Below are 14,406 nucleotides of genomic sequence, written 5' to 3'. Positions count from 1 at the left end.
AAATATCATTGCACTATTCAAGTTTTCTTAAACTATAATGTTTTTAAAAATGTGTTACTTTCATATTTTAAAGACTCAATTGATTGACATGCAATTTTACATATTTCTTTTCTACACAAACAAAATAATTTCTTTAAATATTTTTTTCCATTTTATGGATTTACTTATTTATTTATTATTTAAACAACATAAAAAATTATGCAAAACATTATTGACTAAAAAAGTATTGTTTTACTGATTCGAACAATATTAATAAATAATCAACTAATTGTATTGTTTCCTCAAATAAACAGTTTTATTTAATTACTCCAAAGTATATATTTCTTTGTTTTTAATAAATGTTATTAATTCTAAGGAAATGTTTTTCTCTGTGTAGATATTAAAAATTAGTATTTGATATAAAATTTCTTCTACGATACAAAATTTTTGTCGCAATCAAGAAGTATATTATTTTAAAATTTATAATAAAAAAACTGCTATATGTTGACTTTCATCATTTTGTTTAAACACAATATTTTTTTATACATTAAGGATTAAATCTGTGTTTTAACTTTATAAAGTTTGCCATTTCTCATGAGTTTTGTGAGAGTACTAATGATTGTAAATGTCTTTAAACAAAGCATAATTTAGGAGAACTTAAATAATAATGTTATAATTTTTTAAATAAAATTTAAATATTGAAAATAAAGTATAATTTTAACAAAATAAATATGACTTCTTAATTAATTTTTATTTTGATACCAAAAATTTGCAAATTAGGTTTTATTTTAATCCGTCTTGATGCGTTTTTTGAAGAATTTTGCACAAATTAAAAGTTTTAATATGTATTTATATTGTATATATATTTTAAAAACATTAAAAAAATATTGTGTGCTCCTTGGGTAGTAGATATAAGCACTTAGTATATACGCTTTATATAAACTTTAGGTTAGTAATTTAGGGTTTGGAACATTAAAGTATAATGCCGTTCGCGGCAACAAAAAGGTGCACGTTAATGAATTGATGGACCTCACAGCAAGACCGTAGAAAATCACTTTTCTCCATAAACGCGCCATTATTCTTTATTATTCATTAAATGGTATCTCATTAGTTAATCTATATCGAATTACATCTAACTGTATGCATTTATGTCATCTGGTATTTAATTATGGTAACCTATTTTGATTATAATCTCGAATCATTATTAACCATCTCGGAACAGGGTTTACTACATATATGTGATAATGAATACACAATATAATTATAAAAATTAATAATTTAATTTTAACATTTATTTTGAAAAGTTATTCATATTTTAATATATTTATTTTAATAGAAATTTTAAACTCTTTTTATGAAATTTTTATCAGCATATTGTACATTCTTATTTTTTATATAAGAAACGTTTTGGGGGATCCCGTTTGCCTACAATCCCAATTACCTACAACTTCATTTGCACACATGAAAATAATTAAGGTACAAGAGTAGGATTGCACACATGACATTATTGTGCATATGCACATTGCAGCACACATAACATTATTACGCTCATACACATTGCACACATGATATTATTTTGCTCATACACATTGCACGCATGACATTATTTCACATATGCACATGGCACACACAATATTAATACACATTGCACACATGAGCTAAAGAAACTATATTAACACATTGCACACATGATATTAAAACGTTCATACACATTGTATACATGATATTATTACGTTCATACACATTGAACACATGACACTATTGCGTACATGCACATTGCACACATGACATTATTACGCTCATACACATTGCATACATGGCATTAATACGCTCATACACATTGCACACATAATGTTATTGCACACGTGCATATTGCACACATGATTATATTGCGCACACGCACATTGCACACATGATATTATTGCGCTCATACACTTTGTAAACAAGAGCAAGAGAGTGAATCCTAGATGCGCACAGTGTAAAACGAACATCACTAATCAAATTCTATAGATTTATCCTAAAATTAACTAAAACAGTAATCTGATTGAAACGACGTCCACGCTACGTACTGTTCTACATTTTGCGACTTTCCAGGCACCCCTACCGACGGGGTAGATGTAGGAGGGAAGGCGAGGCCTTTCTTGTACCCCCTCCCTTGTGTGTGTGTGTGTGTGTGTGTGTGTGTGTGTGTGTGTGTGTGTGTGTGTGTGTGTGTGTGTGTGTGTGTGTGTGTGTGTGTGTGTGTGTGTGTGTGTGTGTGTGTGTGTGTGTGTGTGGCCACAGCAAAGGAGTGCCCACGCTTCGTACTGTTTCATATGGGTTTGCGACTTTCCATGCAAAGCGAGGTCCACCTACTTTTCTCTTTATTTTTAATCTACTTTTATTTTTATTTTTAATATATGATATATTGCGAAAACTAAAGCAGTTAGCTCTGTACAATAATAAGATCTGTACAATTTTTTGTTGAGCATAAAAAATACCATCAAAAACAATCGTTAAATCAAGGCACCCAAGTTATTGAAATCCTGCCTTCAGAGTGTATGAGTTCAATGATATCATGTGTGCAATGTGCGTGTGCGCAATATTGACATGTGTGCAATGTATATGTGCGCAATAATGTCATGTATGCAATGTCTATAAACATATTAATATCATGTGTGCAATGTGTATGAGCGTATTAATTTTATGTGTGCAATGTGTATGAGCGTAATAATATCATGTGTGCAATGTGTATGAACGTTTTAATACCATGTGTGCAACGTGTTAATATTGTTTCTTTAACTTATGTATGCAATATTGACATGTGTGCAATGTGTATGTGCGCAATAATGTCATGTGTGTAATGTGTATGAACGTATTAATATCATGTATGCAATGTGTATTTTTAAAATGTGTTATTTTTAAAAAATGCAGCTACATTTCATTACTTGCTAAACAAAATTTGTCATGTTTAAAAATTTTTAATTTATATTTTGAGAAGGAGAAAAGAAGTCAATATTGCTCGACATGTTTGATGACATTATTCATGTTTGATATCTCGCTTTCAAATGTTGATTCAATATTTTCAGGACATATTTATTCTATTATATCGATTTTGTATAAAAAGTAAATATCAATAAATTATTGTAAAATTATTACTCGAGTTTTTCTTTTCACTAATCTTATTTTGTATAAATATGTTATAGGTATATGTGAAATAATATCATGTGTGCAATGTGTATGAGTGGAATAATGTCATGTGTGCAATGTGCATATGCGCAGTAATGTCATGTGTGCAATCTTACTCTTGTACCTTAATTATTTTCGTGTGTGCAAACGAAGTTGCAGGAAATCGGGATTGTAAGCAAACAAAGCCCTCTCAACGATTTCATAAAATAAAATATTATATATATAGTTGTACAGTTTTTTTATTTATAATATTTTCTATTTTTAAATATTTATTTTCTATAAATTAATAAATATTATTACATTTTATACACAATTAAATATGATTTTTTTATTTTTTTATTATTTTTAAAAAATGCAGTTACATTTCATTACTTGCTAAACAAAATTTGTCATGTTTAAAAATTTTCAATTTATATTTTGAGAAGGAGAAAAGAAGTTGTCAATATTGCTCGACATGTTTGATGACATTATTCATGTTTGATATCTCGCTTTCAAATGTCGATTCAATACTTTCAGGACATATTTATTCTATTACATCAATTTTGTATAAAAAGTAAATATCGATAAATTATTGTAAAATTATTACTCGAGTTTTTCTTTTCACTAATCTTATTTTGTATAAATATATTATAGGTATAATGAATATTGCGTTAATAAAACATATTATAAATGTTAACTATGAGATTAGAAAAAAGATTTTTTTTTAAGGAAGCTATATAATTTTTTTGGATATATTAACCCATTATTGTTCAATTAATTATTGGTGGATTCCTCTTGTCTATGCAAATGAATAATTTGCTATAAAAAATTTTAGGAGTTATTTCGATTCTTTTTCAATTCGGGATCAGTTTTCACGTACAAATCTAAGGAAATGAAATAGGGCTGCTATAAGAAAGATATATTAAAGATAAGGTTTTTCAAGAATTGTGTGTTATTTTTCTTATTTATTTATTTTTTGCCAACAGTTTTCAAATGTTTTTTAGAATTATCCTTATGTACACAGAAAAAAGTAATATAGCCAATAGCATGTGCGGGCTATCAAGTACAGATAATACAATAATATTTGCTGTTAATGCAAGTACAATGTTAATACTGCAATAGCATATATTATTGTATTGAGTATATCTGTAGTTAATTGCCCGCAACTACATATCTTATTGTATATATTACATTTTTTCCGTGTATGACTAAATGTGATATATTATATGATACCTAGTGTAATATTATATATTTTGTAACAATTGAAGATATAGGTTAAAGATAAACTTTTTTACTTTTGCATTTTGAATTGTAATTGTAAAGATAAATGATTTTTAAAGTCACTTTTTTCATATTTAAGATAATTTTTGTAGCCATCTTCTAAGGGTTGAAAATAAGGAATAAGAGTATATTTCTTACATTTATAAAAATTGACAAATTTTTTGTCATCAATTTTTGCGAATCTAAGAAATTTACTACCACCAGTTCCTTTACATATGATACCTTATAATAGTTGAAAATAAGAGTTGATGATGAATTTTTTACACCCCGTATTTCAAATAGAATTTGGGTTTGAAATTGAATGAGGTTTTCTTTAAGATCGCTTTCTTTATATTTGAGATTATTTTTAAACCTCACTCTTTTATAAGGGTTTAAAACAAGTGAGTTTTTCAGATTTGCAAAAACCGAGTTTTTTCTCGTTTAGAATTCGAGATCTCGTTTTAAAAATTAGAAATTTTCTAAAGTTTCCGAAGCTATTTTATTAAACTGCACGTAAAATTTGATGGCATAACATGTCATCCAATGCTACTCCAAATTTGTTTGTATTTTTCTCGTAATGAGATACGGAAACACGAAACACGCAAATAAAAGTAAAGATTTACGTTTTTAAAAATTCTAAGATTTGCCGTATGTTTATTTATATTTGTGTAGCTTTGTTAAAAAATTAATGAATGGTTTACTAAAACATTAAAAGTAGATATTTTAAGTTGTAAAGTGTTAAAAAATTTTTTTATTATAATTGTTTTTGACAAAATTACACTTTCTTAAAATTTTCATGTTTGGAAGACAGTAAAATACCATTTAAAAAGCTTAGAGGAGAGAAGTTTATGATTAAGGACTAGATGTGGGGTTATGAAGTTTATGATATTTTGAATAGTTTGTGTTGAATTTGGGGGATAACCATCTAAATTACTTCTTTACACGCGTTTGGTTGTTATGACATGGTCACTGGTCATTAATGTTTATTGAGTTGTCACAAAAGTTGCATTTTAGTATTGCAGCCAAAAGTTTCATAGGTACCCGAGCAAAAATGAAAGAGATGTTATTGTATATACGTAGATCAAATTAGATATAAAATACAGATATTATTAGATCTCCATTTTGACCTGATCAAATGAGATCTAATAAGATTTTCTTATATCTAGATATATATACTTCTATCTTAGATCTAGAGAAAAATTAATTTGATCTAATCAGATATAAAAAAATTATAATAACCATCTTTAGCAAAGAATGTAGCAGTGAAACTGTTGTAAAATTCTCCAACATGATTGGTTCTCGCCTTTAGTTTCTGTTTGATCTAAATGTATAAACCAATCATATAAATTTTATATTATATAAAAGAACTTTACAATAGTTCCACAGCTACATTCTCTGCTGAACGCAGCCATTAAATAATTAAAAAGTTTCTCAAGAGATCTTGATTTTAACTTAATTTGCATTAATTTAAACAAATTGTGAGTGTATATATATATGTTGCATAATATAGTATTATATTTGTTTGTATGTTTATTTTTTTTAAACATTGTTATAAGACAATATAAGATCGAGATATATAATAATATATAATAAAATATAGTTTGTTAATAATTGTTTGCATACAATAATGGTAAAATGTAAAACATGTTTTAAATGCAATTTTATAAATTTTTATTTTACAAACAATTATCGTACAATTAAAAAAAATATATTTCAAATATTGTACATGCAAATGCAGTAAAATATTGCACGATAATTACATAAAAAATTATTTATTTAAATTATCAAAATAAACATAAAACAAAAATAGTAAATTAGTCCTGCTCTCTTACAAGAGCTTGTTTTAACTCCAACTTTAACCGTCCGATTTGTTGAGTCATGCTACGCTCTATGACTCGTCTATCTGGCACGTTCCAATTTTTGGATTCACCCATTAATATTGCGTAATCTATAAAAAAGTAAAATCAAATACAAAAAGTGGAAAAATACATTTTATATTGTTAATTTAAATAATTAATAAAAATAGTTAATAAAATAATTACTAACCAATAATTGCATCTTTTGCTCTTACGTCAAGACCCTCAATCTCTTCGTTTTGTCTCTCTTTGCCTTGTGCTCTGGGTGGTTGACCACTGAGAGTACATTTTAGTAGTTTTTCCTTTTTAAACACACCCACAATCAATCGTCGAGCAAGATGTGTCACTGCTTTAGAATTTCCTAAAGCTGACATCCAAATTTTTTTTCGACAGTAAACGTCGTTTATAAGTAGTACCATCTGAAAAAAATATTTATATATTAAAAAAATTATTCCTAATCGCTTGTACAGTACTACATAATTGAAAAACAAGTGCACACATGTTAATTGTATTCCTTAATTATTGTACAAAAATTAATGCACAAGAATTAATAATAAACAGTTTTTACCGGTTCATGGGGCCAATATTTTCCATAAAGCTGATCAGGTTTAGTTAACATTTTTGCAGCAGCAATAACAGGGTCATAAATCTCTTCACAGTCATCGTTATTACGTGAATACTGAACCTGAAATATAATTACTAAATAACTTAATATATTTAAAAAATAAGTATAAATAAAAAAATATTTAATTTTAAAATCAACATTACTTTGTCATTTTCTCATTGAATACTTAATTAACATTTATCCACAATAAAAAAACAATGCATTAAGAAAAAAATTTACTTATATATATTTTTATCATTTTTATTTAAAATTGATTTTTTACCTCCTGTTTTTCATTTTCCGATAATCTTTCTTCTTCCGATGAAGTACTATTTTCGTTTGAAATTAGTCTCAAATTATCTCGACCTATTAATTAAAGCAAAAATAATCATTAATTTAATAACAATAACAATAATTAATAACAATAAAATAATTAAAACACAAAAATAATTAAAAGTATGTAATTAAAATACTTACAATTAATTTTTCGAATACTTGATTTGTTTGGTAATTGTTTATCTGCAGTCACATTTTTGTCATGGAATTCTAATGAATTGTTATTAATGATTTTTAATGCCTTATTATCTCGTTGCTTATTACATGAGTAATCCTGAAATATAGTTACTATGTACCTTAGTATATTTAAAAAGTAAATATAGATAAAAAATTAATAATCTAGTTTTAAAATCAACATTACTGTCATTTTTCTCATTAATACTTAATTAACACCTATCCACGATAAAAAAAACACACACACAATGCATTCAAGAAAAATTTACTTATATATTTTTATTATTTTTATTTAAAATGGATTTTTTACTTGTTTTTTATTTTCCGATAAGCTTTCTTCTTCTGATGAAGTGCTATTTTCGTTTGATTTTTCATTGCCTTGATGGAATCTTGATTTTTTAGTTAAACTTAATTGTATTAAATCTTGTTTCAAATTATTTCGACCTATTAATTAAAGCAAAAATAATCATTAATTTAATAACAATAGAATAATTAAAACAAAAAAATAATTAAGTATGTAATTAAAATACTTACAATTAATTTCTTGAATACTTGATTTGTTTGGTAATTGTTTATCTGTAGTCACATTTTTGTCAAAGGATTCCAACGAATTGTTATTAATGATTTTTAAAGCATTAATATCTCGTTGCTTATTACATGAATAATCCTGAAATATAGTTACTAAGTATCTTAGTATAAAAATAAATAGTTAAAAAATAAATATAAATAAAAAATTTATCTAGTTTTAAAATAAACATTACTGTCATTTTTCTTATTAAATACTTAATTAACATCTATCCATTAAAAAAATAATGCGTTCAAGAAAAATTTACTGATATATTTTTATCATTTTTATTTAAAATAGATTTTTTACCTTCTGTTTTTTATTTTTCAATAAGCTTTCTTCTTCTGATGAAGTAGAAGAACAATTTTGTAAACAATGTTCTTTCATTAAGCATTGATTTTCTTTCATCAACTTTGATACGGATTGTTGAGAGTGTTTACTTTCTTTTGGTTTATTCCAATTTTTGGCCTTTTAAAAAAAAAGAGATCAATACCCAGGAAAAAATCTTATCCAAATAGATCAAATTATATAAGAGGATCAAATTACAGATCAAATTATATTAGAGCAGATCTAATTTTACAAATTAATTAATAAAATTCCCAGGTAGCACGATTAGATAGATACAACTGTATGCGAATAATATGTGATACAATTCTTCATGCATAGTGAATTAAATAAAGACGCTATTTATTTTTCGCTACATTTGTGCCCTACAAAATTATTTTAATTCTTGCACGATGAATTTATCAACAAATATCTGCCAAAAGCATTCTACATGCGTCCTAGTAGGATGCGTGTAGGAATGTTTTGGCAGGCTTCTAGAGTAACATTCAATCTTCTATTGTTGATTACGACTTGCTGGCATTGGAAAACTTAGGGAGAATAATTGTAGCTTTTTCAACCTTTCTCCTACCGTATTCGCTACAATTACTCTCCCTAAGTTTCCCAATGCCAGCAAGTCGTAATCAACAATAAAAGATTAAATGTTACTCTAGCTCTAGATGTCTGCCAAAACATTCCTATATACGTGCATCCTACTAGGACAAATGTAGAATGCTTTTGGCAGACATTTGTTAATAAATTCATTGTGCAAAAATTAAAATAATTTTGTAGAACACAAATGTAGCGTCTTTATTTAATTCACTCATATAGTTGTATCTGTCCACTCGTGCTACCTGGGATTAGATCTGCTCTAATGTAATTTAATCTATAATTTGATCCTTGATATAAACATTTTTCCCCGGATTAAAGAGTACATAAAATTTGATTTTTTTAACCTGATGTGAGAGAGAGAGAGAGAGAGAGAGAGAGAGAGAGAGAGAGAGAGAGAGAGAATAGATTTTATAATTAATTATGTAACTTACATTCCTTTTTAGTTTCCTTTTATTTGGCAACTTTTCTTGAGTAGTGTTGGATCCATTTGGGGAATAAATTTTTGGCTTTTTACGTATTCTTGTCTCTGATAAAATTATGTCACTTTGCGTCTTATTTATCATTTTTTTGGCTCCCAATTTTTTTACTTCTTCTCTTAAAATCGTTATATTGTCTGAAATTATTATACAATATAATAATATATAATAAAAATGTTTTTTTTATAAAAAAAAAGATAAAACTTTTGGACAAATTAGTATAATTGTTTTAATATAACTATAAATAGTAAATCATATTACTCTAGTTTGGTTAGAGTATAAAAAATAAAAGTAATAAAAATGATATAATTATATATTTTATTGGCTTACCAGAGTGCATAATTATTCTTCCTTTGTATAATTTCTTTTGATAAACAAATTGTACTATATTTCCAATTTGTACACTTTCATCGTCACAAATTATTTCGTGATCCTCTACAATGCACAAAGAGGCATCATCGTCACACTCAATTAGATACATTTTCACAGCACTGATTGAAATGTTCACTTTTCAACAAAACACGTAAATAAAAACTGATTGTAAGACTGATCAGACACGTAATACAATTCGTAAAAAGGAAAATAAAGCACACAGGCACGTGCCGGATTAATTCTGATGCCTCGAGTACATCCAAGTGATCCAAGTAGAATACGTTGGAATACTCACACGACGATGCATTCTGTGTCCATGTGCACTAAGCATATGTGTAGCGTACATGAACATGGCCAATAGCGCGCTTTAAGGTGCATTCGAGGAGAACGTTATTAACGTTATTAACGCTATCAGCATGAACGCACCCTTAATCGTTTAGTTGTTTATGTTTATACACTGCGCCAGATCTGACAGTTTTGTTATTGCTAGAAAGGTTACTTGTTTTTTTATATGAGAAACAATAAAGAACAAAATTATACTTAACACGTGAATCTAAGACCAGATATACAATAGGTATTGTAATTAAACCTTAAGAAATTGGTAATCATAATTGAACATGAAAAGAATAATGATTTGGTAATTTATGTAACATGCATGTATGTACACTATATACAGATTTTTCGTATTAGTAGAAAATATTGAAATGCAGTTTTGATTATTGTCGGATTATCTACCGTTTGTCAGTTTATAGAGTATAACCTAAAAATTTTTACAATAAAAATTACCTATATATAGTGCGTTTTATTTTTACCAACATAAATTGTAAGATAACATTAAGCAATAACTTAATTTTATAATTTTTATAATTCTAATTTTTTTTACAGTTTTCATGAACAATAGGAGAATATCATTTCTACTTATGTTGATCTCAGGCGTTATATATGTATACCAGTAAGATCCTATAAAATAAAATATAATAATTAAAAAACTTGTAGAGGTGTATCGATTCCAAAAATCACAGGCAAAATAAGCGGAAAGCAGATATTAAATGAAAATTATAATAGGTATGTGACAAATCATGACGAGAGGTCATAGTAGAAAAAACAATAGTGAAATAATAAAACCACAAACAGTAGCTTATTGAATTATATATCTCAGGAATCTTGAGCAAAAAAGTGCTTATTTGTATAAATTAAATATTCTGGTAAATAGATATTAAATTATTTGTTGTTTTATCAAATCTGGACTAAAAAATATTTCTCAGGTCATATCATATTCTTTAATACTGTATAATATTATATAATATTCTTTTACATTACTAACAGTCTTTTTAGGTAAACATTTCAAATTTTTTGCTAACATTTTTTTATTATAGGAAATACAAATTAAAATAAAATATTAAAGCAAGTGGAATGTCATTCGTAAATGATATGGAACATGAAAATTTTGTTATGAAAAGAAAGTATAATATTTGGAGAAATAATCCATATATACCAGTATGTATTTTAGGATGATTCGAATAAAAGTAATCCATATTTTGATCATTCTCAATTTGTTGATTGAGCTACAATTTTTTGTAGACCTTTCTTTTTTCATGTACAACAAATGTGCTGAATTACACATTCTAAGTGCAAGGAGCATTTTTAAGGCTTGTGTTATAAAAGAATTGATAATTAAAAAATCACAAATCGTAGAAACTTGTAAATCACATTTTTTAATATGTAAATAAAAGAAGATCCATAAAAAATATGTTTTAATATGTGATTCATGAATAAAGGAAGATCCATAAAAAATAATAACTTAATTTGTTAACAAACGATCAAGATAGTAATAATCAAAATATAGGCTACTTTTAAGTGATTCAGCTCTATACTATCGTGTAATAAATATCGATAAGCATGCTGTGTATTTTTATATATTAATAGCTTTTTATTTTATGTCTGTCAGATTCCTTTAAGAAATTTACAACGGTGGAAGAGAACATCTGATATTGACAAACCTGGTTGTAGCACGATACCAATTACAGCTTTGTATGAAAATGAATATGACTGTTGTACTAGGAATAATGAATTAAATACTTTAGACTCAGAAAATCGAGATTATAACTACACTGATAAATGTGAAGCTAATAACAGCTTACAAAATAACAACAATGGTTTAAATTTAAAAAATGATAATAAAGATAACGAAAATCATGAATTGAACAACAGTGACAATTTTGAAAGAAATTTCGACGGCAGAGATAATAATAATACCGAGAATAATATTAATAATATACAAATGATTGACAACTTGTTGTATAAGAATAGTGAAATTACTGTATCTCAAAGTGTTCTAATTATTATGAATTTATATATTCATAATAAATTAACAAAGGCTGCTTTAACAGCTATTTTAAAAGCGTTACAATTAGTTCTTCCGAAACCTAATAACATGCCAAAAACGCAATTTCATTTGTTTCAATTTGTTCGAAATTTAACAACAACATGTACTATAATTAAACACTATTACTGTAGACAATGTTTATTTTATAATGGAAGCGATAGTTCAATGACAGTATGTCCATCTTGTTCGAGCATAGAAAGTATGTGGCATTTTTATGAATTTGATTTAGTAGATATTATAAGATATATGTTTGAAGTAAGAAACCTCGCTGATAAATTACATGTTCCATTTAGCGACAACAATTTAATATTCGATATAACCGATGGATCCGAATACATCAGAGTCAATTCAAGACGTAATAAACAACAATATGATTTGACATTAATATTAAATACTGATGGCCTTTCCCTCGTTAAAAGTGCTAAAAGTCATTGCTGGCCATTGATGTTTACAATTGCTGAGCTGCCAGAACATCTAAGAGAATCATTTATTGTTATTGTAGGTCTTTGGTACGACACAAATTCCAAACCATTAATGAACACTTTTTTACAGCCTTTTTGCAAAAAGCTTAATGAATGTTTTCATAATGGTATTTCGTGGATTCATCCTACAACTAAAAAAGTTTACACTTCTAAAATTGTGGCCCCATTAATAATTGCAGATGCACCAGCAAGAGCTCAAATACAGAATATCCTTTCTTTCAATGGCAAATTTGGTTGTAATATCTGTGAAATTAAAACAAAACAATGCAGAACAATTGCAGGAAAAAAAATTATTCGCGTATATGCTTTTCAAGAAGAACCAAGTAAATTGAGATCTGGAAAAAGAATGAAAAAACAAGCTAGAATAGCCATAACAAAAGAAGTACACCATGTTAAGGGAGTAAAAGGAAACTCTGTTATTTCGACTTTGCCTCTTCTGGATTTAGGCACATGTGTTATGCCTGAATACATGCATTCTATTCTCCTTGGAACAGTAAAGCAGTTATTTAATCTTTGGTTCTTTAAAAGGGGTACGTGGAATATTAAGGAATATGTTGAAGAAATTGATAATTTTCTTTTGAATATTCGACCTCCTTATTTTTTTAATAGAATGCCAAGAAGTGTAAAATTACATGCATTTTTTAAAGCATCTGAATATTATAATTGGATTTTATATTACTCAATCCCAACAATTGTAAATTGTTTGCCAAATAAGTATTTCCAGCATTGGCTTTTATTGGTAATATCTTTATTCAATTTATTGCAAAAACCTATTCGTATTTATCCCGAATTAGAGCAAACAGAAATTTTATTAAAATTGTTTGTGAGAGATATTGGAAAATTATATGGTGATGGAGAATATTCTTACAATGTGCACCAACTTTTGCATATTGTATTATGTGTAAAACGATGGGGTCCATTATGGGCCACATCTGCTTTCCCTTTCGAAAATTATAATAACTTCCTTGCTAATTGTATTCATGGTTCTCAAAATCTTGGCCAAGAAATGATTAATAATCTCACTTTAGTTCAAGGCTTACAAGTTTTACAAAGTCAATATGGACATAATGAAGATACTTTTAATAATAAATTTCAAATAAAAACATATGCACTACTTGGAAAATCTAAAGAAGTAAAAGACATAGATGACATTGAAATCAGATTAATTGAATCAAAAAATCTGCAGTTAAAAAATTTATGTTTCTATGCTCGAGCAAAAATTAATAACGAAATGTATACTTCACAAATCTACAAGGCTACAAAAACGAATAGTTACACAGTTCAAGTTATTATTAATGATAACCAAACTTTATACGGGTCTATTCGATTCTTCTTTGAGATTGAAAATAATTTGTATTTTATTTTGCAGTATTTTACCGTAGAACATACTAAAATGTTCGTTCATTTTGAAACTAATACAATTGTTAAACATATTGTACCTGTCAAGGAAGAAAATCAATTTATATTACTAAAAGTAAATGATTTGATTAGAATATGTCATGTTATAAGAGTTGGAAGTTATATATGCAAACGTCCAAATACTATGAAAAAAGTTATGTAAATATTATTAAGTTGTATTATAAGTAAAAATATTATCAGATTTTTTAAAATAAAGTATAATTTACATTGCTTATTAATTCATTAAATTTTTTCTTTTTGTTACAATTAAGAAAACTGAAAAAAGATGTCAATAATTATGATAAGTCAGTTATAAAATTATAAAAAGATCTTTTCAGACTTACATATTACATATACTACAACTCATATTTTATTTTAAATTAACACACTTATATGTATAGATGAAATTTATATTTAAATATTAAATAAAATTTATTC

At 26.7% G+C, this 14,406-nt stretch overlaps 3 protein-coding genes across 5 annotated transcripts in view; 2 read left to right on the top strand and 1 right to left on the bottom strand.

Moving 5' to 3' along the window:
• LOC105832667 overlaps positions 1-14,406 on the top strand; it is a gene marked incomplete at its 5' end in the record, with an annotated part of 371,331 nt that overhangs the window by 170,176 nt on the left and 186,749 nt on the right.
• LOC118645145 (myb-like protein X) lies at positions 6,041-9,837 on the bottom strand. Of its 2 annotated transcripts, XM_036285640.1 has the most exons (10): positions 9,661-9,837; positions 9,286-9,467; positions 8,231-8,389; positions 7,891-8,023; positions 7,667-7,800; positions 7,324-7,456; positions 7,130-7,212; positions 6,811-6,927; positions 6,433-6,661; positions 6,041-6,334 (listed from the first exon to the last, which is right to left on the bottom strand). In XM_036285640.1, exons 1-10 carry the CDS (start codon positions 9,809-9,811, stop codon positions 6,201-6,203), a joined length of 1,455 nt encoding a protein of 484 aa, XP_036141533.1. In that variant the 5' UTR covers positions 9,812-9,837; the 3' UTR covers positions 6,041-6,200. The 2 variants fall into 2 exon arrangements, with proteins under 2 accessions (XP_036141533.1, XP_036141534.1); XM_036285641.1 differs by lacking the exon at positions 8,231-8,389.
• LOC118645144 lies at positions 10,135-14,155 on the top strand. 2 transcript variants are annotated; one of them, XM_036285638.1, is made up of 4 exons: positions 10,135-10,276; positions 10,588-10,767; positions 11,079-11,199; positions 11,651-14,155. In XM_036285638.1, the coding sequence occupies exons 3-4, from the start codon at positions 11,116-11,118 to the stop codon at positions 14,129-14,131; spliced, it is 2,565 nt and encodes an 854-aa protein (XP_036141531.1). In that variant the 5' UTR covers positions 10,135-10,276; positions 10,588-10,767; positions 11,079-11,115; the 3' UTR covers positions 14,132-14,155. The 2 variants fall into 2 exon arrangements, with proteins under 2 accessions (XP_036141531.1, XP_036141532.1); XM_036285639.1 differs by having other exon boundaries at positions 10,218-10,359.

Source organism: Monomorium pharaonis, chromosome 4, assembly GCF_013373865.1.
Source record: "Monomorium pharaonis isolate MP-MQ-018 chromosome 4, ASM1337386v2, whole genome shotgun sequence".
NCBI lineage: Eukaryota > Metazoa > Arthropoda > Insecta > Hymenoptera > Formicidae > Monomorium > Monomorium pharaonis.
Note: the sequence above shows the minus strand (reverse complement) of the source record. Positions and strands in the feature narration are given on the sequence as shown.